Raw genomic sequence first — 26594 nt, forward strand, 5'->3', positions numbered from 1 at the left:
CCGGCGCAGCAAGCTGGCTCGCACGGCGCGCGGGGTGAGAGGTCGCGTTATGTAAGGGGCAGGGAGCGCGACTCCATTTTGTGTCCCCGTTATCCGCCCGCCCCTCGCTCCACGGCGGCCAATCAGAGCGCGCCGCCCCCACCCATCCGGGCACCGCGGCGGGGCCGCGCGCCGGGCTTTGTCCTCCGCGGCCGGCTCGTGCCGCCCACCGCCTCTTAAAGGGGCCGGGGGCGCGCGGGGGTCTCGGCGGCTCTGAGGGGGCGAAGCGGCGGCCCCGGCCCCGGCCCCGGCCCCGGCGGGCGAGGAGCCCGGCCCGGCGGCTCGTCTGAGCGGCGCCGCGGCGGCTGCGACGGGCCGAGGAAGGCTCCGGTACGCCGAGGGACCGGCGTGGGGGCGGTTCGTGGGCCCGGGGTGCGCGGCGAGCACCGTGCTTGCTGTCGCCGGGGCTCTGGGCCCAGCGGGGTGGGAGAAAAGGAGCAAAGACAAAAAGTTGAGAGTTCGGGGTTTGGTTTGTGGTGACTTGTTTGGTTGGTTGTTTTTTTGTGTTGGGGTTTTTTTTGTTTGTTTTGGTTTTTTTATAGTTTGCTTGTCCATTTTTCTTTATAAGAAACGGTGTACGTGGGAGTCTTTATCATCACTGTTTCCTGGGGGTCGGGGAGGCAGCAGTTCAAGCGCTGCCGGCCAGAAGTGGTCACAGCAAAAATACAGGCCGGGCAGTGCTTCCTCAAACCCCGTCCCGAGCGATTAGGAAGGCAGATTTGTGTATTAAAGAAATTATTCTTGTGATCCTGGATCTCTCTTGCTTTATGGCACTGAGGAATAGGTCTGCTTTACACAGCCCTACTGTGGCTGCTTTAGGATGAAAAGAAACAGCTTTGTCAACCTAGTTAGAGCTGCATGGGATAAATTCAACTCCCTAAACTACCCACAGACCTAGGTATAACCTGGAGTGTAAATGTTACACTATCCCATTATGAATCTCCACTGAAAAAACATAACTGCATCAGATGTCAACCTAGGAGTTACTGGTTTATCCTAAAGGCTTCATCTACCACTGAAGAGAGCAGGTAACAACAACAAATTGCCCCCTGCCAGCCATCAGTACCTGCTCCCTGAGAATTCACTACCTGCTGCAGCTCTACCAGGCCCCAAAGCATGGAACCTTTCTACCTTCAGCCAACAAAGTCTCAGTGTCACTGGCTCGGGGTTTGGCCAGCTGTCCAGCCAAGCCCGTTTCTCCTAAGCATATGGGAAGGATGGGAAAAATGCACGAAAAATATATGATAAAGTGTGATGCTGCTTCATTGAAAGTTAATCTGATTGTTTTGAAAAGTTACCTGACTTTCAGAGTGGTATGTATGAATTAAGAGGTAGTTAAGGTCCTTGCTAAATAGAAGGTGAAAATTTATTGGAGGGGGAATCAGAGTGGAGAAAGGTTCACAAGGAATTGGTTTTAGAGAAGGGCTTAATTCTGTTAATTTATCATGCAGTGTACAAGGTTGGGAGAGGCAGCAAGTACAGAGAAGGGTCAGATACAGCACAATCGGGGGGGAATTTCAGTCAGAAGAAATTAAACAGCGCAGAATACAAACTCATGTACTGGAGTCAGTTCTCAGCTGGAAGTTCCTTGGCTGGAAATAACAGGAGGAAGAAGGTCTTGGTGGCTTTGTAGGATGATGGTGTGACTAGAGGCCATTAACGTGATACGGCCTTTAAAAAGCCAAATACAAGCTCAAGTTGTGTGGGATGCAGTATTTCCATGAGATGGCGCGTGCAGCACTGCTGCCCTTGTCTCTGGAGCCCGGGTCTTGCTGCCAGGCCCATGAGCAATGAGGTCAGGCTGAGATGAGTAGTTCAGAGGAGCAAGGAGTCGGCCTGACAAGAGGAAACTAAAACAGTGGAGCTGGAAGTTTGCCAAATGTTGCAGCTTTTAAGTATGGACAGAGAATATGAAAATCCTTCCCTAGGTGACCCTCTCTCTTTGTGTTTAAATCCAGAGATTGCCCCGTTGAACACCAAGCAGTTCCCCTGTGATAACTCAACACCGTCCTTCTGGGTCTCTGCGCGGTTTCTCTTGCAGTCGCCTGCCGAGTGCAGCGAGTGCCGCAGCCCTCGCTCGTGGCTGTCCTCTCCACTTCATCCTGCCGTGGGCTGGCTTCCTTCCCGCTGCTGGAGCTGTCACGCCGCGGCTGCCTCTGTCGCACCCACTCCTGCAGTGCACAGTGGTGGCTTTGCCTCTGATGGGTGCTGTGGTTTCTCTCTGTGACTCATTCCTGCACTGTAGAAGAGGGGCTGACAAGCATCATGCTTGAGGACAGTTCTGTGCTGAGCATGAGGTGTTACCCACCTTCGAGCTGATCTGGAGAGAAGCCTGACAGCCCTCATGGATTTCCCTGGAGACAAAGCACCTGCTTCCTAACGCTGCCAATTGCTTTTAAAAAGCTGAAGCTGAGCAGAGAGTAAAATAAGTGAATCCCGAGACCAAAAAAAAGAGCTTGTTCTTTTTCATTTAACCTGAACAACCCATATGTTTCAGACCAACAGAGGCATTCCATTCTTGAATGATTTGTACTTCTGAAGCCTTAATTTCCAAGCAGGTTACTAGAAAGATGAGTTCTTTCCTCAGGAAAAGTGAACAGATCTGACACACAGGGCAAATGCATCACTCAGCTGTTAGCAGTTGCTCTCTCTTCTGGTGTGAAGGGGCTCCATTGCTCAGCACCAGTGAAAGTCATCTGTCAGATACACACAGAGCCTCCTTATCTTTCAGGTTTATCTAACGTGCTGAGCCAGAGCTCCAGTGTAATCTTGAGCAGCACACAGGCTGGGGAGGTTGTTGTCCTGAACAGATTTAGCAAGGTGTTTCTACACAGCTGCTGCTCTGAGACTGACTTTGGTTCTGGTTTTCCTGTTTTGTTGGTAGTGACCGTGCAAGTCCCCTGGGAGTGGGAGGGCTGGTGACTGCTGCTCTTAGACTGCAAAGCCTAGTTTCTAACCAAAAGCTGGTCTCCATCGCAGTAAGTTTCTCAGTAGGTAAATGTTTTATCTCCAACACTTCACGTTCCAGCTGGCAGAAAATATCTGATAAATACACATATCTATTCCAGGCATTTCCTTCTGTAGACTGCTGTGCCCTGAGCCAGCCTGAAGCCCTGACTAACCCACTGCAGACTTCCAGAGCACCTCCTGGAGGCTGAGCTCTCTGCTCCAGAAATGATGCTATGCCCTGCAACACACGCTTTGCAAGCAGAAATGGGAATGCAGTGTGCTGAAGGGCTGTGCCCTGCCAACTTGCAAACACATCTGGGTGTGTGTCTGTCTGTGCTCAGTCCAAGCAGTAAAGTTTATTGTGGTCCCATTTCCTTTCTGAGAGTAATTGCAACTTTCATAAGGCCATCAAGCCAAATGTCCCCTCCTATTCAAGGACAACACCATGTTGTATACATCTATGCAATATGCCTAAAGTGGTGGATGGCATCTGTATAGGGTTCAAGAATCAGATATCCCCTCAAACAAGCTACAAAACCCTTTTGTTGGTAATGTTATCATACCTCTAAGAGCCTGTGACATGTTTTTTACAGCTCTCTAGGTGCAAGAGTGCACCTGGCTGTCTTGCTGCATTGCAAAAAGCCTTCCTGGTTTCTGTCACTGTAAGGCCAGTGCTTCTGATCCCTGCAGTGCTAGTTCCCACTTAAATAGCCAAAATGAAGATGCACCATTTCCCGTGTAAACTCCGCAGGGTATGCTTAGCAGGTGTTTTAGCTCCTCATACATTACTAAAAGCATTGAAATTGCATTTTATTCCCATATGAAATCACACAGCTCTCCTGTATTTTCGCTGCTTTCTGCAAAGTAACCTTCCTCAACCTCTTCATGTCCCTGAAGCCAAGGCACAAGCAGCGCTTGCTGTTGTTCTTTTTCCATATTTGAATTACCTACCAAAACATCCGTTTCTTTCAAAATTATTCTTAGTAAAATGATTCTTAGTAATCAAGAAGTTGAAGTCCTTTCACGTGCCTAGCTGAAGTACTTTCCAAGTAGGCAAAACTCAAACTGTCCTTTAGGATGATGTTTGGTATCTCTGACTCTTCTAGGACAAAGACTCACTGCAGCAGGGATAATCAGGAGCCTCCTACTTGTCCACAATCTCAGCAATTCCATCGGGGCTTCTAAAATTTACTATAGTGACAGAAAACCTTTTGGGTACCAGAGCCGGGAGCCTGGTGCTCAGGGGGAATCCTGCTGTGTTAACCCAGGGATATGGGAGCTGGTGTAGCTGCGTGTTCACACCCTACAGGTTCCAGGCCCCTGGGTAACAGCAGGCTCTGTCACCACACCCTCCTCCTTGCCTTCCCAGGCCCCAAATCTTTCACGCAGCACTGCTGCTCATGCTGCTCATGCTACAGACAGCAATTTGCAGTATTATTCAAACGGAGCCCTGAAGAGCAGGAGGATCTTTGCCAGCCCCTTTCGCCTCCACCCTGGTAATGATGGGATCCAGGCAGCCACTTCAAGGAAGGAGAAGGACCCTGCCACCTGAATCTGGTCCCTCCAAGGCAGCATGTCAAAGTGAGTCAGTAGCATGGGGACTTGGGAGACTCGTTGCTATTTATGAGCTTCTATAAATGATGTCATGTGCTTCCCAGCACAAAGGAAAGCCCGTGATAGCCAAGGAACCATTCCTACTGGTTTAATAGCTGTCAAGGCAGGACAGAATCCACATCCAGCCCAGAGAATCCCTCAGCTGAAGGTATTTGGAGGCTCAGAAATTCTCATGGAAATCGTAACATCTCATTGGCCTGTTCTTGCACTTCTCTAGAGGCTCAGGACAGCCATTACAGAGATTATGCTGGTCTAAAGAGACCCTTGATGTGATTTAATTCAGCTGTTCTTATGTTTGAAGGGGCCAGACAATGAGTTGAGAAGGAAAGTGCCCTTTATTAGTAATATATATATACACCCTCTGCCTTCAGGCTGTGCAAAAGACCCAGCAATGGAGTGGTTTAGGACTGCCTTGTGGTGCCCATCTTCCCTTCGCTTTCCCCAGTTACCCCCCTCATGATCCCATACTCCACTGCACCCCCTAGATGCACTGGGGTCTTCTAGCCCTTCCTATCCTTCTCCACACCTTGATGCTCTCCTTTAGCAGTTCTCATGCCTAAAAGGGCATCTTGTCCTCAGTGCAGACCCTGGGTGTCTCTGGTGGGAAGCAGCTGTGCCTGGGGGCTCGAAACAGCATGGACTGCTAAGGACTGGTGCCATCAAAATGACAGCAGGTTGCCATTCTTGGCCTGACAAAAGCCAAAAGATTTTGCTTTTTGGTCATACACAGGAGGGCCACATGGGAAACAATGCACTGTGGCAGGTTTGTGTTTCATGCAGAAGTGCCCCTAAACACTTGGGAAATCCAAGAGCAGGTCATAACGCACATAGAGACAGACCTGCATCTCCAGTTACTGCTTCAGCTTTTGCATCTTCTAACCTAGGAGGACTTCTCTGCCCCTTAAGGCATTTTTACTTTAGCTTTTTGTTTAGTGTGTCCTAAGTTGTGTTAGAAAGAAGGGAAGGAAGACCCATACAATATGTGGCCTTTGGCAGCAGGTGGGCTGCTGACAGTCCCAACAGTCCTGCTCCTGAGGAGGATAGAGAAGGGAATCCAGGATTTGGGATAAGGACTGTGAGTTAAGACGGTTGAGAATGAGATGTTCTGCACCCACATGGGCTTTGTCTCCTGAGGGTCACAAAGCCCATAATGAAGGTATATCCTGCAAAGGCCCATGTTTCAGTGTGCAAAGTATCCATGTGCCTTACTGTAGAAAGTGGCACCTACTGAGTGATGTGGGTTCTCCTCACTTGGTCAGAGAGAACTTTACACCAGCTCAGCTATGTCACCTGCAAGCTAGCAGGGAGAGGGGGCAGGGCTTGATGTGCAGAACCATATTTAGGGTTGTCAGTGGCTTGCACTCTGGTTCTCCATTCCTATGGACCCCAAGCAGGCTTGTTCCGGTGTCTTCCCTGAGTGATGTAACTTCATTGCTAATTTTCTGCTGCCTGAGGCTCAGGGCTTTGGGAGGTACTGGCTTGCATGGCAGGAATTGCACTTTGCTACAACCCTGCCATAGCTAAAGCTCAACTGTGCATGTGGAAATTTGTGCCATTTTGTACCATTTGTACTACTGCTTCTGAGGGGAGATGCCCTACAGCCCCACCGCACTCACTGCATTTCCCTTCCTATTCCCAAACTTCATGGTGCAGCTCCGTGCTGGCTGGGAGGTACCATCACACACCAGGCAGCTCAGGCTGGCACTTTTTCTGAGCTTTGGCATTTTTCTGTGGATGTGGTGAAGAGCTCCCCTGGCACATCCCCAGGGCTTCTTACCCAGCTCTTCTTGCTCCCTGCCAATCTTTAGTGGGGCAGGGCTGGCTTGTACTGCTGATGCTCTGCAGTTTTGCAGCCGGGACCATTAATCTGCGGGTCTCCGAGCTCTTGACAGCTATTGAGCTAATAAAGTTTGCACTCTCCCTTTGGGCTGAATGAACTAAACCCCATTTCGGTTTGATGGAGATCTCTTTAGTGGTGATCACTTATAGCCTGGTTGTCAGGAATGCAAAGGCCTTTTCCCATCACTTTAACGGTATGAAAGGACCCTAAAGTGTATGCAACTCACCACTAACTTCCCTGGGTGTAACGCAGAAGGTGATTAATCACATATGTTACTGTTTTAAACTGCTTGTGGGTGCACTCTCATTGAGTTTTCCCATGTCTTTTCTCATGCCGTGTCCCCAAGCCTCAGCTGTAACCCAAGATACCAGAAGATGTCAATTTTATGTTCCTACAAGTATATATAACACCGAAAACTTTATCACTCCTTAAATACAAATATGCAGATTTTGTGTTTGACAAGTCTTCGTGTCTCTGCGGAAAATGTGTCTGTTGAGAAACAGAAGCAGGACTTGGCTGATTTTGATATTTTTATGGCTTTTCCAATCATTTTTGGTCCTCAGGGATCCCTTTTATATATAAATTACATATTGTTTAAATCCTGAAGCTGTCCCAAAATGTGATTGAAGCTTATTAAGAAATATAATTTATTTCAGTATATGTTAGAACATCTCATAAGAGCTGTCCCAAGGCAAAGCTCAGGTTTCTGTCCTGTCTCCAGCCCTGGAAGCTACAGTCCACTCTGAAGTCCACTTCTTGTCCATGTCACTCTTCCAACCCCTGTCCCTCTGCTTCTTGGCCTTTTCCACTTGCTGTCTGCAAGGCATATGTACACTCATGTTAGCCATTTGCACCAGGTGCTGTTTGCCCTGGGGGGTTTGACACGAGTGGACACACAAACTGGAACCAACTCTGCTCCTGAGCAACAGAGCCAACGGTGTCATTCATTTCTGTAGCAGGCATGCAAGTATCTGGATCTTGCACCTAATGTTTACTAGGTTGTAGATGTAATTACCAGATTTATATAATGCATTTACCAGATTGCTTTATTAGAAGAAGGATCACATAATTTCTGATTGCATAAAAGCATTGAATTTCACAGGGCATTTGTTTGCAGTGTTTGTAATCTTGGAAACGGGCAGGTTTGTGTTTTGACTGTTCCTGTAACACATCCATTAATGCACAGAACATAGTGTCTGCTGACATACAGAAATCAACTGTATTTTCCACAGCAATTTAATGATTGTTTAACAGGCAGGAGATAATGGTAATAATGTAACATAAGGATAAAATTAATTAACAGAATATGAGTGCCTACCAATGGATGCAGCTACAAATTCATCCCTCTCTCTCCACGTGATGCACTATATGGATCCAACACTATGCCTAGAGAAGATATTTTCCTAGTAACAGAAACCAGCTGCACCCTGGATGCTTCTTTCAAGGTGCTGGAGAGAACTGAGGTGTATGGATGACTGCCAGACCTCACTTGGCCATGGGTGCTGAGGAGCACAGAATTCATCTCATGTTATTCTCCTGTGGAAGTGCCATGTTGTGCAGCCAGAAATGACTTCGCGGGGTCTCTTAATAGGAGAAATGCATTCACAGAGTGGGTATTTAACTGGCTTTTCTGACAGTCTGTATAGGGCTGCTAGACACAGTCTGTCTCTCTTCACATTATTGCTACACGTGGTATCTTTAACCTGACTTCTATGTTTGAACTAAATTTGGTCTTGTCCTTCCTACGTGAAAAGGCGTATCAGTGTCCTGCTGTGTTTGACTTAGGCTCAGCCCAGTCATCTCCAGGTTCGTCCATGCAATGAGAGCCTCCTTGTCTGTTCCTGTGGTGCATCCTCTGCTTGCCTTTATCCCAACAAATGCCTTTCCTTGACCCTCATTTCTGAGGCAGTTCCTGTATCCTGTCATGGTGCTGCCAAAAAACGCCCATGCCTATCCTGCCTGGTGTGTGGGCAGGGGCAGGACCCCCTAGGCTGCCCAGCTTCTTGCTCTCATCCTACCACACCAAGCAAACAGGGATGCTGGGGTGCACCTGGTTGTCCTAAATGATGCTCTGGGAGCACTGCCAATGCACCCATAGTTTTTCTATTCCAAGGAAGTGTCTTCCCCTAATTTCTGCACACATATACAAACAATAAAATTAATGCTGTGGTGTCTAAAGCTTTATTATGGTCACACTTGTTCTCATTTACTGCTGCTACCAGAACGGAGATTTAATGCCATAAATCTAGTGGTGAGTCAAAGAATGGCTGTTGAGGATTCCCATTACTTCTCTAAGGTGCTACAGGAATTATTTTCAAAGCACAGACAGCTCACAGCCAGTGAAAAAGAATTGCATAGTGCTTCCCATGAAGCCTGACTTCATTACATGTCATTTTGTTAGACCTCAAACTGCTTGGGCTGAAATTCTGAAGAGCTTATGCCTGCCTCCCTGGGCTGCAGGGCAAGGTGCAGAGGAGAGGGAAAACTGGATTGGAATTAAAAGGAGGGATTTGGGATTTTGAGGGGCAGGTACAGACCTGGGTAGCAGTACAGTTTGGGGAGGAGGTGCTTGGGCAGCCCGCAGAGGTGAGTGAGCAGGGCTGTGCTGTGGTCTCAGACCCTGTGGGGCTGTGCGAGTGGTCTGGCCCTGGGCAGTGGGTGCGTGCAGGCAGGGGGGCCCGCGGGCACGAGGCCAGTGCTTGGGCAGGGAATAGCCCCAGGGGAGCCAGAGGCAGGAGCCAGAGAGAGGGATGGGAGTGTGAGCTGCCTGTCCCTGCTGCGTCCATCACGGGGCCATGTGCATGTGCCTCCCTGGCAAACCGTTGGGCTCCAAGGCACAGCGACCCTCTCGCATTGGTGCAGGACCATCTGGTGAAGGTCTGGTTTCACCCATTTGTTTTTCAGGCTGGGAAAGGTTGTTCAAGAAACTGCACCAAAGGTGCCGTGAGATGGTGAAGGGTGTCTGTTCAGGCCCAGTTGGCTTTCCAGGGACTTCAGTACACAATGGCCTGCTAAATTTTACAGGAGAACAAAAATACATTACTCAGTGGTGGGAATTGTGCTCTGCTTAGTGCATAGTTTAAACACATGCTGGCCACAGAGCTTTTAATTGACCCTGGAGCTCATACTGCATCTGCTTTTGAAGTACCCAAAGGTTGGGTTTCTTTTAAGGCGCCGTACCTGCCATCATAGCGGCTTCTCAGCCATGTGGTCTCTGAGTTATTCCAGGATGAATTTCTGGGGCTATTACACAGCAAATTTCCCAGCTGTCCAGGAGATGGTAGTCCTGCATTTGGACAATGTGTGTAACCGGTTCCCAGACAGCATCAGAGATTTCCTGAAGAGCAGTTTGAGGCTTGCAAGGAAACCCAAGTCATAGGCTGTATGTTTGGCTCTGTTGCAGAAGGAGAAGGCTGCGTTTGCAGGGACTGATGGTCTGCCCAATTCTGTGAGAAACCAAAACTGGGGTGGTGAGTCATCAGCGATGAGGACAGTCTGTGCTCAGCAGGCAAATGTTCCTGGGTACGTATTAATGGTGCAAACCTCAGTGATGGGACAGTGTCACTGACAAGGAGTTATTACCACAGATGACCTGGAGATGCAAGGTCCGTGCGGCTTCAGCTTCTCCAAGTTTGAAGGCTTTCATCACAGTCAGATGAAAGCATCCTTGCAAGGGTCGAGCCCACTGTAATGGAGCCTGACCGCAGGCTGCCTCTTCCCAAGGGGAGCTTGGCTGGCGCCTTTAGCATTCAAGCAGGGAATGGGTGATGAGAACCATCATTACTGCTAACCCCTGCCCTTAACAAGAGCCCCATCTGTCTCCCAACTCCCCACTTACAGCCCTCAGCTGCAGTCAACCTTCCCCTCCGTCCCCATCCTCCCTCACCTCCACCAGCATCCCCAAGCTACCCTTGTCCTGCCTGGGGGTCTCCATCCTCTTTCCAGCCCACCTGAGGGACTGTGACCTCTCTCCATCTCTCATCCTGCGCTCATTCATCTTTCTTGCCCTCTGGTCTGTGAGAGGTGACATTCTCAGTGGGGCAGTTTTCTGCTCAAAGGAGGAATAGCAGAGCTGAGAAAGGGACACAGTTGCTGGAAGGGTGCTAGGAGCCATCCTTGATGCACAGCCCTTCACAGAGGCTACCAGCAACACCTTGGGATCTAATTCTGTGTTACTGCAAACTTGTCTTTGCCATTACAGATCAGGAGGCACATAAAATTACTTTTACACTTGGGATGATGGCAAATGATCTATTTGCTAAGCAAAACATTGAACCCATCGACTAAATCCATTGTTGAACCCATCTCAGTGCTTTCCGAATGAGGGGCAAACAACAAACCCGTCAGTCACTGCCACCTCCTCGGGCAGAAGCTGATGTGCCTCACCTCCCAGGTGCCTGTCCTGGGCTGCAGCTTCAAAATTCTTTTTCCCTTTGTTGCTCTCCTAGTAAGGTAGTCATCAGTGTTGGTGCTAGCGATGTGGTGCTGCACAGAACACCTGCAAAGAGACTTCAGATCGCAAATAGAGCTTCTAAATCTGGAGACAGCCGGGCCCAAAGAGGTTCAACCAAAAAGAACATCTTCTCAAACGGGATCCCTGGCATAAGAAACCAGCTAGAGAAAGGTCTGACCTCCAAAGCAAGAAAGCAAACTTCTCGGGATTATTTTTAGGGTAGAAATAGAACTCTGTAGGTAGAAAGCGCTGTCACAACGCTCTGCTCAGCACTCTAAAAAATGATAGTTGCAGTCATGTTGCAAAGCCATAAACCCCTTTGGGAAACGCAGCTGCTTCATCTCTTTTCTCTTTAAAATCACATAAGCAATTCTAAAAATCCTCCCATTGAAATTCTGTTCTTTAGTAGATGCTTTGTAGTCTGTATTCTTTAAACTTTGCAAATGTTTATGGTTATATAATACTGTACTGAAGTTGCCAGTTATTTCTGGGTCACTTTTCTACTTAAGAGTGGAAAACTTCATTGTTCTTCAAACTTCTGCAACCCTAAGAGATTCTTTTCAGACGTTTATTTGTGAATGTAGAAGATCAGTGCCTTTACATCATAGCTGCCAGATGCCATCTCAGTATGAACAGGGAAATAAATCCATGTACAAATGCACACCCAAAAACCTCCTTGGACTGGATGCTGTAGAAAACCCTTTCAGCATGAAATATTCCCATTAGTTTGGGAATGAATTTGTTATCTTGTGATTCTTCTGTAAACTTAGGACAAGAAGGCAGCCTGCTCTCCTGACTGACCAGTTCTTCCTTTGATGCCTGTCTCAGGCTGAAGGCTGTTTAAGAAGCACTGGCACTTAAAAAGGCTGTTTTAAACTTGAAAGATGTACATATAGGAAATAGAAGTGTTTAGACTCATTTGAAACAGCCTTCCACTCCTGTCAAACCCTGGTGGAACTAAGGGGATTTATCTGAGAAATACAGGGTGGAGATAAAGCTGTGTCTCTGGGGATGTTCTCAGATTTTCCCTTTTCAGAGACTAAAGCAGAAGATTTATAAGTCTGGTATGTGCATGTTTGGAGAGTGAGTTTGAGGAGCTGGTGACCCAGAGGAGCAAGGAGCTGGTGAGTGGTGGGAGAGGGCTGGCCATGCTGCTGGTATGGCTCGTGGCCAGACAGTGCAGAGCAGTGTCTTGTGCCCTGGCTTGCCTGGTGTCCTGGGTTTGAGTGCGTGGTGGGGTTTTTTGGTAGCAGGGGAAGGGGCTATAGGGGCTGCCCACTACGAGAAGCTTCTCGAAGCTCCCCCAGCTCCAAGTCAGCTCCACTTGTGTTTGGGAAATTGAGCCAATTGGCTGCGCCTCTGCGATAACGTATTTAAGAAGGGACATGGTGACGGGCAGTGGGACTTGTGAGGAGGAGTTGGGGCAGCTGCGTGAACACCAAGGTCAGTGGAGGAACGGAGGAAGAAAGGAGGGGGGAGGTGTGCCTGAGCAGAGACCCTCCTGTATCCTGTGGTGAGACGGCAGGGCGGCCCCCCCTGCCACCCATGGAGATCTACGGTGGAGCAGACACTGATTTATGGCCTGTGGGGGGACCCATATGCCCAATTAAGGTGTCTGTGCCTGAAGACAGCCAGGACCCTGTGAGAAGAAGCAGCCTGCACTGTTGTAATTCAGCCCTGGGAGGATTTCAGCACGCGGGGGTGTCCCACGCCGGAGCAGCTCGGGAAGGGCTGCAGCCCGTGGGAGGGAATCCAGTTGGAGAAAATTGGTGACCCACGATGGAGCAGCAATGGAAACGCTGCAGCCCGTGGGAGGGACTCACGTTGGAGAAAAGTTGTGGAAGACTGTCTCCTGTGAGAGGGGGATCACGCTGGAGCAGGGGGGACAGGTTCCAGAAGCTCCCCCCACTGAAGATGGAAGAAGAGGCAGCACTGGCTGCACACACACACACACACCCCCCCCCATTCCCTGCCCCTGCGCCGCTGGGGGAGGAGGTAGAGATATCGGGAGCAGAGCTGAGCCCGGGAAGAAGGGAGGGGTGGGGGGAAGGTGTTCTCAAGATGTGGCAATGCTTCTCACTGTCCTGCTCAGTTAAGTGTTGTTGTTAGTATCTGTAATAAATGTGTGTTCTTTTTTTCTTCCCCTAATGAGTCTGTCTTTTGCCCATGACCATACTGGGTGATTTATTCCTCCCTGTCCTATCTCAAATCCCAAGTCTGGCTTATTTTCTCCTTCTCAGCACTAGGGGGGGAAGAGGGGCGTGAGTAGCTGTGTGGTGCTCTGTTGCCCTCTGAACTCAAGCCACAACACCTGGCCTGAAGGCACCTGGGGAGATGCCACACTGGTGAAGTTCCTGACAGCTTCCAAAGACATGCTTTGACTCGGAGATTTTTGACCTGCTGGTTTGCAAAGCCCTTCTTTGGGTTACTGACTCCCTCCCTTAGTTATACAGGATCCCTGGACACAGATGCCTGCTGATCTGTTGGCTGTTTTGGGGGTCTTCACTTGAAAACTATTTCCTCTTGTGTTCCCACAGCTTGAGCAATGATGTTCCTCAGTCAGCTTCCCCATCCCTCCCATGACTATTCTGACCCTCCACTTACGCTGTCCGGCTCTTCCAGGCTGGTGGCAGCACCGTGGCCCTGTGACAGCCAGGCTGGTCCTCACTCTGCCACCATCACTTTTCTGGCCTGAGGACACTAGCCCAGCTCGGAGCCTGTGAGAACCTCAGTGGAAGCTGAGTGGAAACCAGCTGGAGCCCTCAATACTTGCACCAAAACTGCAGGCTGCAGCAGAAAGCCCCGCTGGACCGTGAGTCTTAGTCTTGCAAATGGATGTTGCGCCTTGCTGCAATGGGGGTTTGGTGGAAAGAGGTGCATGCACAGGAGTAAGGGGGAGTGCAAGGACCCAGTTGGCTCTGCTGATAGAAAGTCCTGCAGCTGTCCTCAGAGCTTGGCTCCGTGCAGGGCTTTGCTTAACTGTGCACTGGTGTAAAGCAGAGTGTCCTTCTCTGGTTCATGCTTCAGCTACACAAAATTAGAGGACATTTGGGTCCTTCTGGGGCCACTTGGCCCGTTATGCCTCGAGTCACAGGCAACTAAGTTTGCTGTGGGTTTCCTTCAGAAGGGCATTTCAATCCTTCCCTGCGGGCCTCTTTTTTTTTTTCCTCCTTTCTCTTGCTGTGTGACTCTCTGCAAGGAAGACTTTTGGTTTTGTGGAGGATTCATGGACTAGCAGAAGTCAACCCTGCTCCAAGTGCTTCAAAGTCAGGACAAGCCTATGTTATGGTCCTAAATTTGGCTCTGTGGGTTATGATGTGCTTCTTCCCTGCAACCCAGGTAGCTGTCAGGAACCAAAATCAGGGCTTGCCCTGCACTCCAGTGCCCGTTGGCCCACACATTGCCAGGCTCAGTGCTGGCTCCCTGGGCATTGTGTAGGCAGGAGCCACCGTAAATATAGTAGGACCTGGGAGCAGGACACAGCCCCTGGGTGGGTGGCTAGGGCTGCCACTGTGCTGCCTCCACCGATGCTCCCCAGAGGGTAACATGGGCTCCCGTGCTGCTTCGCATTCAGAGCTGCAGGCAGCCAATGGCCTCATGTCTTTCAGATAAAAAGGAGAGAGCTGATTAATCCTGGAGCTAGAAGAGCCACAAAGAGGGGACTTCGGGGAAGATTTAGTTAGCAGTGGCCCAGATACATCAAACTGTCTCCTGCATAAAGCGATATCCCATTAGTGCGCCTCTTTGTGCAACACAGCTTACGTTACTTATCCTATTAGATGACTGACACTGCTCTGACATGTTCCAAGGAGACTGTGTTAAACTTTCTGTCAGCTTCCCCTGACTGATTTCAGTCAATCACCTCCAATGGGGACGGCTGCCTGCCTGGTGGTGAAGTGACGTCTGTGTCCCTGCCAGGCGGGCAGGATCCTGGTGGGGTGGGCAGAGCAGCACCTGATGAGCTCGCAGGGTTCCGACTGTGCAAAAACCTCGACCCCATCACGTGCCACGGTTCACACAGGGCTGCCAGGAGATGTCCCCAAACAGCACCAGCGTCACTGACCTTGTCCCAGTGTGGCAGTGAGCGCTGCCCAGCTCCTGGCTTATAGCACGTGCGAAGGGTGCAGATCCCATGGAGGCACCTGCAGATGCTCTTTCTCCTTGCTGCTAGTGGCAGGGCATCCCCAGCGTGTGTCAGTGTTGCCCCTCCTTTTCTGGCTCCAGCTTGGAGTTAATCCAGCTGGACTCCGGGGTTTTTTTTGAACATCAGCAAGCTGTTGAACTGGACCAAAAGGCTCCGGCTTTACTCGGTACCTGCAAGCCTGGAACATGTTTTTGGGCTGGTGCTCTTGCTCAAACAGGAGGGGCTGTTGGCAGCCTTCCCTCTGAACAGGCATGTGCTGGGGGCAGCACTGTCTCTTGTACCAAAGTGCCAATCCTCAGGTATTGTTTTGAGGGACTCTGCAGTAGATGGCTATCCCTGACACAACTATACATACATACATATTTCCAGTCGCCGTTTCACTATCAGAGCCAATAATGCCATCCCTGTTACCGGATTTCAGTAGCTCCTGAGCTGAGGGCTCAGGTCTGGCACTGCAGCACAGGCAGCCACACCACAGAAGCGTGCAATGGCCAAACCCCACTCATCAGCTCAATGCAAACCCTCCCGAATTCCTGGCCAGGAAATACGTGCTCACAGCTGAGTATCACCAAGGGGAAATCCTGCCTTGGGGTCAGTTGAAGCTGTGGGGCATCCTGCAGGTGCTGGGGCCTCTTTATATCCATGTGGAGAAGAAGTAGGGAGCTGTGACCACCTCTGTGCCTGGAGATGGCCTTTGCACTTGACCACAGCACCTTTCCTTTGTCACCCAAGAGCCTCTCTGAGAAGGGGTCCTCTCCCCCCTCTTTGATGATCCCTATTTGGTAAGAAATTGCTCTGGCCTTAAAAAAGCATTGTTAATAGGCTGGGAACTGGTCAGGGAAGCTCTTCCATACGCACCGTGCTTCTGTGACAGGGGAAGACAAGGTGCAGACACCCATCCTAGGGCCAAGTCACAAGCTCTCACTGTAGCACTCAGCTCTGGCCAGGAGGAGGCAATGTCAAGCTGCTGTTTAATCGGTTTTCCCTTTTGGGGGAAGCTTGGTGCCCCCAGCCAAGGGGCGCGGTGCCTCCTCCTGGCACAGTGTCGGTTCCCCCCCTGAGGAACTGGTTCGGGTTCCCCAGGAGCCAGAGCCTCTCCCAGGCCACCCACCACCTCTCGCCACTGCAGGACCATGGGGCTGGAACATGGTGCTGCTGAAACCATCCTGAGGCAAGGGCCAGCCTGGAGGGGACCTGCAGGCTCCTGAGATGCGGGAACCAGGACAGGGTGGTATTTGCTGCAGCCGGGGCTTGGCTGAGCACTGCCAAGCCTGTAGCTGTAGCCAAATTATTAGGACAGGGTAGAAAGAAAAGTCACATTGCTGCCTAACACTTGGGAAGATATTTAATAAGACAAGTAGCCTTGACCTCAAAATATTTCCTATCTATGGGCAGACGGAAAAGGATGATGTAACCATGTGTTGTGGCACTGTTAAGCAAATGATGTTCTGCTGAACTGATAAAACCTGGCATCCACATTGCTGTAGGGCTGCACATGCCATGAGTGCATATGAGAATTCACTGGCTTGAAAGTAAAAGGGTGTTAGAAGTGCCTCTTTGGACGATGGCTCCAGGATGATATGAAGACATCTGTATCATCTTATTTCTTCCATCCTTGGGTTTGGAATACAAAGGATTTGTTTGGACAGCTGGATTTTTCCAGTAATGCTGGCAAACTCAAATGTCCTTGTGTTTCATCCCTGTGAACCTATCTCCCTGCAGTGACCTTGTGCATGCTGTGCTGAGGGGTGATGTTCACAAATCTGGCCAAAGGGATGACTTGGCTCCCATGCAGGGAGAGCACAGCTGATGTGCAGGTGTTGAGGACACTGGGAAAGTAGCAAAGCTCAGCACAACTGTTATATATGGATATCAATAAGGGAGAAAAAAAGGATATAATCAGGGAATTTGACTAACATTTTTAATTTTAACTTCAGTAGAACAGCTCTTCTCACACCCAGTCCAGTGCCAACGCTACCCCTCACAAGCCATGTTCAAACCTGTCTCTGTTAAAGACTGCCCATGACACTGTGAACTCCTCCAGTCTGGTTTCTCTGCAGTAATTGCAATGCACAAATTAGTGATGAGATCAGCAATGACCTGTCCTACCTGCACGCCAGCTCCTGACAATCCCAGCCATTCCCTGGGCTGAAATTTCATGGATGCAGAGTCCACATGGCAGACCAGGGACTCTCCTTCCCCATCAGGGAAGATAAAGTGTTAAATCATCACAGTAGTTTAAATGATTGGTGCGGAGGTACTACCATAAAAGCACTTAATTTCATTCTTGCCTTGCTGATCAGTTCAGCCGTGGCAATAAAGTCCAGGTTTTGGAAGATGGAAAGTAAAAGCAGCACGCCCCCCATCCCTGAACCTGCTGTGGCTGATTGCAAGAGCAGGCGCCCAGATTTCAGCTCACCCGCGGCTGGAGGCAGCAGATGGCATCACTGCACAATGTATCTGCTGCTCGCCAGCAGCCATGAAGCCCTTCAGAGGATTATCTTTCCTGGTCCACATTTGCTAGGCATTAAATCCCTTTTAAAGCAATTTCCTTCTCAATGACAAGTTTACACACTGGTCCAGTTCTTGTGCATATCTGTTTTCCTTTTCACGTCTGTGCCAGGCAGTGGTCACATAGTGTCTTGAGAGCATTTAGGAGGAAGCTGGGACGTTGCAGGTAGGTGATGTGTTTATATTGTACCTGCCGTGTCTCGCGTTGTCCTTTGGGCTCACAGGGGAGCAGAAGACATGCTCTGAAGGGAAGGAGTTACCCAGATGCGGGAAGGTGCCACACTGGGTTCCCAGGGGAATGAGACACCAGCTCTGGAGGGCCCCTGGCCACAGGCAGCCACGGGGAAGGGGATCTGCCTGCTGACAACCATGCGATGTTTCTGTCTCCTAGTTCAGACCAGGAGCACCTTGCACAAGTGGGTGTGCCTGCCTATCCCTGTCCCCAGCTGCCACTGGGGCTGCAGTGTCAGGTTTTCTGCAACGTGGGTGTCAGTGTTGTTCCCCGTGGCATCTGCTGACCACCTCCTTGCAGAGCACCACAGTCACAGCCAGAGGGATGGGATGGGATGTAGGAGCCTTGTTCACATGTCGAAGCTTAAACTACAACTGCATGGGACAGTGCAGGGGCAAGTGGTGACCTTGGATTTTTAGTAGGAGAAGAGACCAGTGGCCTCCTGGTTTAATGGCCAGATGCAACTCTGGAATTTCTGCATGGAAGCAGAAAGTCCATACAGGCTGGGAAAAAAAGGCTGGGAGTGTCCCAGCCTTTTCTGATGATCTTTCTTTGCTTTGTATATGGCACATTTTAATTAATAGCACATTTCAGATCACCAACTGTCACTGGCAGGGGTCAGGAAGATCCTTTTCACTTGTTCAATCCTCTCTGTGTGCAGATTTGGGCTCAGGAGGAAGTTTTCCAGGGCAGGTGGTTGTTAACGGCTTGCTCTACTCAGCAGCAAATGTGACTTGAGGCATTGGCTGCTGCTGGAGGGATGCAGAAGAGCATCAGTGTCCTGCTCGCTCTGCCCCACGCCAGTGGTCTGTCACCTTGACACTATTATGCTGGTGCAGGGATGGTCCCTGCTCAGGTGAACTCTTTGGGGCTAAGCAATGCCTGTGTGGGTCCCAACAACAGGGTGGGAAGGGGGACACAGTCAGCCGCTGGCTTGGTCTTGCATAGGAAGGGAAAAGCAAAATCCTTGTAACAGGCCCAGATGAAAGCAAATGAAAGTGGATCAGCTGGTGTGTAATGCCCAAGAGGCAGGGGCTGCCTTTTTGTGGCTCAAAATCCTGGAAAAAACTCAAATTCTGCAACAATGTTGGAGGAAAGGACAAGTGAGCTGGAGTTCCTACATGAGCATAGGCAGCAGCAGGGGCAGAGCAAACCGGCCAAAAGGCAAAAGGAGAGGACGATGGTCAGAGGAAAGTTCATCAACACTTGTGCAAAGACAAAGGCAAATACACCAGGAAGGCACTGGCTTCTGAACCAGGATTCAGCAAGAAACAGTGTTCATAAATGGTGCTTTTTGTTATCTTCATTTGCAGGCTTTGAAGCCATTGAATCCAAAGAGGAGTAGGAAGTTCCTCCACCAATGAGATGGGAACCCAAGGCCCCTTTCTATTGGCAAACATGGAGATAGAGCTTCTCAGCTATTACAAGAATTTCTTTCTTGCCCATACTCAGATGCTATAGAAACATAAAATCATAGAATTATAGAATCGTTTAGGTTGGGAAGGACCTTTAAGATCACTGAGTCCAACCATTAACCTAACACTGCCAAGTCCACCACTAAACCATGTCCCTGAGCACCACATCTGCAGGTCTTTTAAATACCTCCAGGGGTGGTGACTCAACCACTTCCCTGGGCAGCCTGTTCCAGTGCTTGACAACCCTTTTGGTGAAGAATTTTTTCCTAATTACCAATCTAAACCTCCCCTGGAGCAACTTCAGGCCATTTCCTCTTGTCCCATCACTTCTTACTTGGGAGAAGAGACCAACCCCCACCTTGCTACAGCCTCCTTTCAGGTAGTTGTACAGAGTGATAAGGTCTCACCCAAACCCTCCTTTTCTCCAGACAAGACAACCCCAGTTCCCTCAGCCACTCCTCATAAGGCTTGTGCTCCAGACCCTTCACCAGCTTCGTTGCTCTTCTCTGGACACACTCCAGCACCCCAGTGTCTTTCTTGTAGTGAGGGACCCAAAACTGAACACAGTATTTGAGGTGTGGCCTCACCAGTGCCGAGTACAGGGGGACGATCACTCCCCCAGTCCTGCTGGCCACACTATTGCTGACACAAGCCAGGATGCAGTTGGCCTTCTTGGCTACCTGGGCACACTGCTGGCTCACATTCAGCCGGCTGTTGACCAACACTCCCTGGTCCTTTTACACCAGGTGGCGTTCCAGCCACTCTTCCCCAAGCCTGCAGCATTGTGTGGGGTTGTTGTGACCCAGGTGCATGACCTGGCACTGAGCCTTCTTGAACCTCATACATTTGGCCTTGGCCCATCGCTCCAGCCCATCCAGGTCCCTCTGTAGAACCTTCCTGCCCTCTAGCAGCTCAACAGACCTGCCCAGCTTGGTATCATCTGCAAACTTACTGAGGGTGCACTCGATTCCCTAATACAGATCATTGATAAAGATATCAGAACTGGCCCCAATACTGAGCACTGGGGAACAGCACTTGTGACCAGTTGCAACTGGATTTAACTCCATTCACCAGAACTCTTTGGGCCTTGTCATTCAGCCGTTTTTTAACCCATGAAGAGTAGGCTCATCGAAGCCATGAGCAGCTAGTTTCTCTAGGAGAATGCTGTAGGAAATTATGTCAAAGGCTTTACTAGGGTCCAGGTAAACAATATGCACAACCTTTTCCTCATCCACATATTAGATCTTTGAGTTCAGCCTTCCCGACACATTAGTATTTTCTTTACACAAACTTAATCCTAGTTTATAATGCTGGAATAGGAACTGAAAGTTCATTGCAGTAAAATTTTATGTGTGTGCTCAGGTACACGACAGCATGGATATTAGTGTTTTCTTTACTCAGGATGTGCTTTGAGATTTCTTTTGGGAAAAGAAAACACCACTCTCACCTCACAGCTGGGAGACAAAAGCTTCCCATCTTGCAGATGCTCCAGAGGCCTATAAGGAACAAGTCAAGGAGAGAGAGGTAGAAATACCTGCTTAGGAACATAAGTCCATAAAACCAGTGGAGAACAGCTTGCTAGTAGCATGTGGTGGCCATGAGGGTGTCCCTGCAGCGGTGGGAGCTGCCTCTTGCCTGCTCGCAGCCTGAGGCTGCCCCTGCTCCAGGCCTGTGCCCCGGGAGGGCTGGGGAGGCTGTGGCTGCTGGGGGGGATTTCTTCCAGCATTAGGGCAGCTCCACGCTCCCGTGACACCGCTTCAGCCTCATCTGGGTGGGCTCTGCAGTGAGGAGGTGCAGGGGGGGGTCTGCAAGTGCGGGTCCATCCCGGCAGTGATCGACAGTGCTGGGTCCATGGTGCCTGTTCAGAGCTCGGAAAGACCTTCAGCTGCTTGGTGCTTCCTCTCTTCACAGGTGGAAGCTCCTGACTTCTCAGAGAGGACCCCTCTGAGCAAAGTGTGGCTTCGCGGCCATCCCAGTGGCCACAGTTCTGGCTGACTCGGGGCATTTACGTGGACCTGTCATGAAACAGAAACACTGGGAATGGAATAACATCCCATCCCTCCCAAGGTAAAGTTCCAAATGTCACATCTCTGCATTGATGAGTTATGAGAGAAAATGTTTTTCAAACATTATGTAACAGGCAAACTACATGGGGAAAAGAATCTCCTACTTTCTCAATTCACTTATTAACTATTTTGGAGATGTTTACTTCCTTGTTTGCTCTATTCCAATGGCTGAGCTGCAAGTTAATGCCCAAGACTAACTCTGGAAGTATCTAGGGGTAACCCAGACTTCTCTGTGTAAGCAAAACAATTTGTGTTTCACCTTCACAGTCATCTCAGCCTTTCTAGGGAAAGCCCTTTCTGTCCTGAAACTTTTGTTCTCTCAGTGGATGAGATTTTTGCAGCTTCAGTCATTTTTCAAACGTGAGACTTTGGAAAATGCTTTTTTCAATATTTTTTTTTTTGCAACCATAGCTCAAACCTCACTTGGGCAAAAGGTGTCATTTGTTACCATAGCTTCTACTGTAGATAGCAGGGGCCTCACACGGTGATGGCTAGTGACACACGTCTGCTCCGTGTGGAGGACATGCTGTGAACCACGCAATTTCTGCATTCTAAGTTGCAAGAGACAGGAGATTTTCCCAGCACCAGGTGCTCCCTGGACTGCTACCATCTGAGACTCAGACAGAAATAGTCTCACATTTCAACTGGTCCAGTTCCTTTAGCTCTGTTCCTGACATGAGCCCCAGGCATGACAAGCTGGACGTTGCCACCATTCTGCTTCAAGCCTATGACTGCTATTGATCCATGCAGTGTATTTCCTCCAGAAGAAAGCAGGGACATCCCTGGGGTCTTCCATGGTGCTGGTTTGCTGCATCCAGCTCCTGGCCACCTTGGATCTGGCAGGCGGGACCCCAGACCCTGCTCAGCTGTGTGATAAGCGGGACTGCATCTCCAGGGTTGTGCCCTGCAAAGGTGGCAGGAGGGAGCTCAGCAAACATCTCCAGGCACCAGTTGGTGGCATATACAGGAAAAAACCTGCTTGACACATGGAAGTGCATGGAAACCTTTGGCGCTTCTGGGCTGTATTTGCTCATGTTCTGATAAGGGCTCTTATCAGAGCAGATGAACATCCCTGGTTAGGGGTTATGGTTACAGCCCTGATGCCACAGCACATTAACACACCCCAGGGCAAGAATGGGATGGGACTAGCACCAGCTGTGTCAGCCCCACTCCTCCCCTGGCACCACACAGCTATAAATCTTGTGATTCAAAGAATATCTACTGTAACTTTCTGTACTTGCAGGTGTCCCCGTGGAGTCAGCATGGGTGAGTGTGTGCGTGGGGGAGCAGGGCAGGGTGGGTTCCCCAGCCTGTGGACTCCCAGAAGCAGCGCTGGCAAGAAGAGGGGGTGTTGAGAGCCTCCCCTCTGGCAGAGCCATCCATTTCCTCCCACGGATGGAGGACTTACCCCAGAGGCAGGAGATGACACAGGGCACAGAACAGGGCAGACTCAAGGTCCCTGCTGCTTCTCCCAGGGCAAGGGAGAAGGGTCGAGAGGGATGAGCAAGTCCCTGGGTCTGCCCTCTGCCCTGCCCAGCAGCTCCCCAGGCAGTGTCAGGGCAGAGGAGAGCTCAGGACAGGTCAGATGGGGGAAGAGGGAATCTGCATACTGCCCTGCCCCAGAGAGTGGGGAGCAGAGGAGGGTCAGACCAGCTCTGAGTCGTACTCGAGGGGTGCAGACCGGGTGACCCTGCAGACGGGGTCGCCACGCTGCTCTGGCTGGAGGAGCAGCTGCTCGGCACACTGCACATGGCTGTGAGTGCGTCAGGGAGAGCTTCAGCGAGGCTCAGGGTCCAGGCAAAGCGAGGGCAGGTCTCCGCAAACGGGGTCTACCCAGGCTGCTGAAATATAGGCTATGCGCAAAGAGCAGGAGGGCAAAACCTTGGAGAGGGAGGGTAAGAGTGACCTTTCCCTGTGCAAATGGGACAGTGGGGCCAGAGAAGATGTTGAACAAAGAAAAACATTGCAGCAACTCATCTCCTCAGAGTACCCCTCTGTCACAGCAGAGCAGGGACAGGTTCAGAGGAAAGGACATGTTCATATCTAGCAGTCACTGCACTTTAGTTCTAGCCCAGCAGAGTCACAAATCTAAGTGTAAATGTGTTAAAAACGTAAGATTGAATTTAATTCTGCACAAAAAGTGTAGGTTTCCAATTGCTATCAAGGGTCCATCATTATGAGGTGTCCAAAAGAGAGGGACCATTGGAAAAGTCGTCCCTTTCCAGATGTTTTGCAATCTAATGCTGCTGTAACCCCCAAAGGTGCAGCTGTGATGCCATCTTTAAATGAATGTTCAGACTTTAATCTGGAGATAACTATTATTAAAATTAAGTTGAATAACTTTATTATTTTTGAGTACAACTTGGAGTATTTATTTGGATTTTCCAGAGTGTAGTGGAAAGACTGAAGAAATACCATCTAGTTGTTTAGTGAGCTGGAGGGGCAGAAAATATTCCGCAAGGTTTCTGTTAAAGATTGTGTTTAGAGATAAACGCTTTGGTCAAGTTTCTTCTGATATGCAGAGGACTCTCTTGTGATTGCTTGATTTTACTCCCCAAATTTCCTGGGCACCTTGAGCTCAAGCATGAAGCTTGGGGATAAGAAGACTGGCTGCAAGGTACGTGTCAGGAAGGCAACCCTGTGCCATCCTCACAGGTTTGAGATGACTTGAAGCTGTTTCACCCTCACTGCATCTAGATTGCACGTTTTACCCTGACAGTGGGATGCTCTGTTTGACTCTCACCTTGTTCCTTCCTCCTCCAGCTGTCCAGCGTGTTCCCCTCCTGCTCCTTGCCTGTGTATTGGCCCTGCCTGCCCCACTTCTCACCAGAAACCTCCAAAGCCTGTCCCTCTTCAGTCAATCTGTCTTGAATAACACTGTGTCTGCTCTGAACATGTTAGTGAACGGTAGGTACATGGAAGGTCTCCACCTGTGCTGATAGGACACAGCTAGGGACACCCCAGAGGAGGCTGGCAGGGAGGGCATCTTCCAACCCAGTGCTCCTCCCAAGCCATCAGCATCCCTCAAGAGAGACACATGCCACAGCATGAGTCACCTGCCTGTCCTTAGATGTCTGGTGGGTGCAGACATGGGACCTTGCAGTCACAGGCCTTTCTGCTCATGTGTAGGTGTGGAGAAGCCCAGGTAGTTTGCTCTGACCCCCTCCTGAAGCCAAGGCTGTCCCTCCCCATACATCTCCTGCCTTGCAGCAGGGATGGTAGGGACAGTCAGTGGGAAGGATGCAGGAAAAAGCAAGGGTTCTCCTGTCACCAACATCCCCAGCTGTTTCGCTTGTCCTGTGGCTAAGAACTAGAAAAGTGGTCTTCTCCTGTGAAATACCCTTCTCTGAGGGTACTTCAGACTGCACCATCCCCTGCATCACCCTCAGCCTTGCTCCTGGGGTACTCACAGTCCCAGGAGGGTGAAACACAGCTCCTGCAGTGGTGGGAAAGGATGGCTGATGTCCACTTGTCTGAGGGAACACATGGCAAACCTGTGCCCAGTCTCTGGGGCCACAACACACCAAAAGTAGTTGGAAATATAGACTTCAGAAGACAAAGGCTCCTTCCCCAGCCAGGAGTAGTATCATCAGAGATGTAAAGGCCCTGCATCTTCCTGCGTGGTCCCCACTTTTGAGCCAGAAAGTACACCCTGACCTGGGCTCCAGTTTTCTTTGGTGTCTTTCCCCCCCCATTTCTAAAACTCCTCTCTGCTGTTGTTTTCCATGTTTCAGGTCAGCTCCGGCTGGTGAATGGCTCCAACAAGTGCTCCGGCCGGGTGGAAGTTTGGTACCGCAATGAGTGGGGAACAGTGTGTGATGACAACTGGGACATGAGGGATGCCTCTGTGGTATGTAGGCAGCTCGGCTGTGGAGAGGCAGTATCAGCCCCAAGAAATGCTTATTTTGGGAGTGGAACTGGGACTATCTGGCTGGATGAAGTTAACTGCAACGGGGAGGAGGAGCTCCTCACTGAGTGCTCATTGCGAGCTTGGGGAGAGCACGACTGCAGGCACAGCGAGGATGCCGGCGTTGTGTGCTCAGGTGAGGATGGCATTTGTATGATCTGTGGTCCTCAGGCAACCCAGGTCTCTAACTTCTTGGTCTTGCAGAACCAACCACAGGAGGACTATGGGCTGCACCTCAGTCTTGCTGCAGAGGCTTTTGTTAAATCGCCCTCTCTCCTGGCCCAGGTTGGCCCAAGGACTGCAGCGAGATCCCTGCTGGCAGCCCCAGCGGCATCTACGTCATCCAGCCCGCAGGCCTGCACCCCATCGTGGTGTCCTGCGAGATGAATGTGACAGACGGGGGCTGGACGGTCATCCAGAGGAACCGGCAGAGCACAGAGATCACCTGGGCCGAGTCCTGGAGCACCTACAAGTACGGCTTTGGGAACGTGCACACCGAGTACTGGCTGGGCACCGAGTACATCCATCACATCTCCAAGCAGAAGGTCTACCAGGTCAGGTTTGTCATCTGGGATGCCACAAACGCCACCAAGTTCGCCGACTACAACCTCTTCAGTGTGGAAGATGAGTCCCAGGGCTACCGGCTGAGGCTGGGAGCGTACTCAGGGACAGCAGGGGATGCCATGGCCTCAAACAGTGCTGCCACCGTGCATGACAACATGAAGTTCTCTGCAAAAGATCTGGATCAGGACACTCACGGCGGGAACTGTGCCTCCAGCTACGGGGGCGGGTGGTGGTACTCGGCGTGTTATTCTGTACGGCTGAACATCAAGGGGAGCATAACGTGGGGCAGCCTGTGCAATGGGAACTGCAAAGCTTCTGCCATCCTCATCAAACCCATTACCTACTGCTAGGGCTTCATCCCTGCCTGTCTGCACGGGGCATGTGGTCAGACCAGTGCCCTGCTGGGCCCTTCTTTGCTGGGGGGAGCAGAGTGGGCAGCAGCAGGGCACACCCTGGGCTGCCAAGAGATTTTTCTTTCACGTCTTTCGCAGAGCTCCTCTGCTTCCCTTGCTGTGTTCTTCTCCTTTGAGCTGGTTTTATTTTAATCGCATTATAATCAGATTAACACACTGCAACCCTGTACTTCTGAAACATATCTGCTGGAGAATAAAATGTGCTTTAGAAACATAATGCCTGGATGAGCATCTGTGCTGGGTTTGTGTGGTGGGGTTTTTGGTAGCAGGGGAGGGGCTACAGCGGTGGCCCCTGTAAGAAGCTTCTCGAAGTTTCCCCAGCTCCAAGTTGGTCCTGCCACTGGCCAGGGCCGAGCCAATTAGTGATGGTGGGTACACCTCTGTGATAACGTATTTCAGAAGGGGAACCTAGAAGGAGAAGTTGGAGTTGTGAGGAGGAGATGTGAG

General features: G+C 50.4%; 1 protein-coding gene across 5 annotated transcripts; it reads left to right on the forward strand.

Moving 5' to 3' along the window:
• Positions 1-131: 131 nt before the first annotated feature.
• LOC116965149 (fibrinogen-like protein 1-like protein) lies at positions 132-26364 on the forward strand. Of its 5 annotated transcripts, none has more exons than XM_042791574.1 (6): positions 132-369; positions 9846-9964; positions 21109-21264; positions 24027-24170; positions 24998-25306; positions 25456-26364. In XM_042791574.1, the coding sequence occupies exons 4-6, from the start codon at positions 24158-24160 to the stop codon at positions 26082-26084; spliced, it is 951 nt and encodes a 316-aa protein (XP_042647508.1). In that variant the 5' UTR covers positions 132-369; positions 9846-9964; positions 21109-21264; positions 24027-24157; the 3' UTR covers positions 26085-26364. The 5 variants fall into 5 exon arrangements, with proteins under 5 accessions (XP_042647508.1, XP_032863051.2, XP_032863048.2 ...); XM_033007160.2 differs by lacking the exons at positions 132-369; positions 9846-9964 and adding exons at positions 13229-13240; positions 15477-15483; XM_033007157.2 differs by lacking the exons at positions 132-369; positions 9846-9964 and adding an exon at positions 17608-17716.
• The last annotated feature ends 230 nt before the right edge of the window (positions 26365-26594 follow it).

The sequence above is a fragment of the Tyto alba genome, unplaced genomic scaffold, assembly GCF_018691265.1.
Source record: "Tyto alba isolate M040663 unplaced genomic scaffold, T.alba_DEE_v4.0 Super-Scaffold_19, whole genome shotgun sequence".
Taxonomy (NCBI): Eukaryota; Metazoa; Chordata; class Aves; order Strigiformes; family Tytonidae; genus Tyto; species Tyto alba.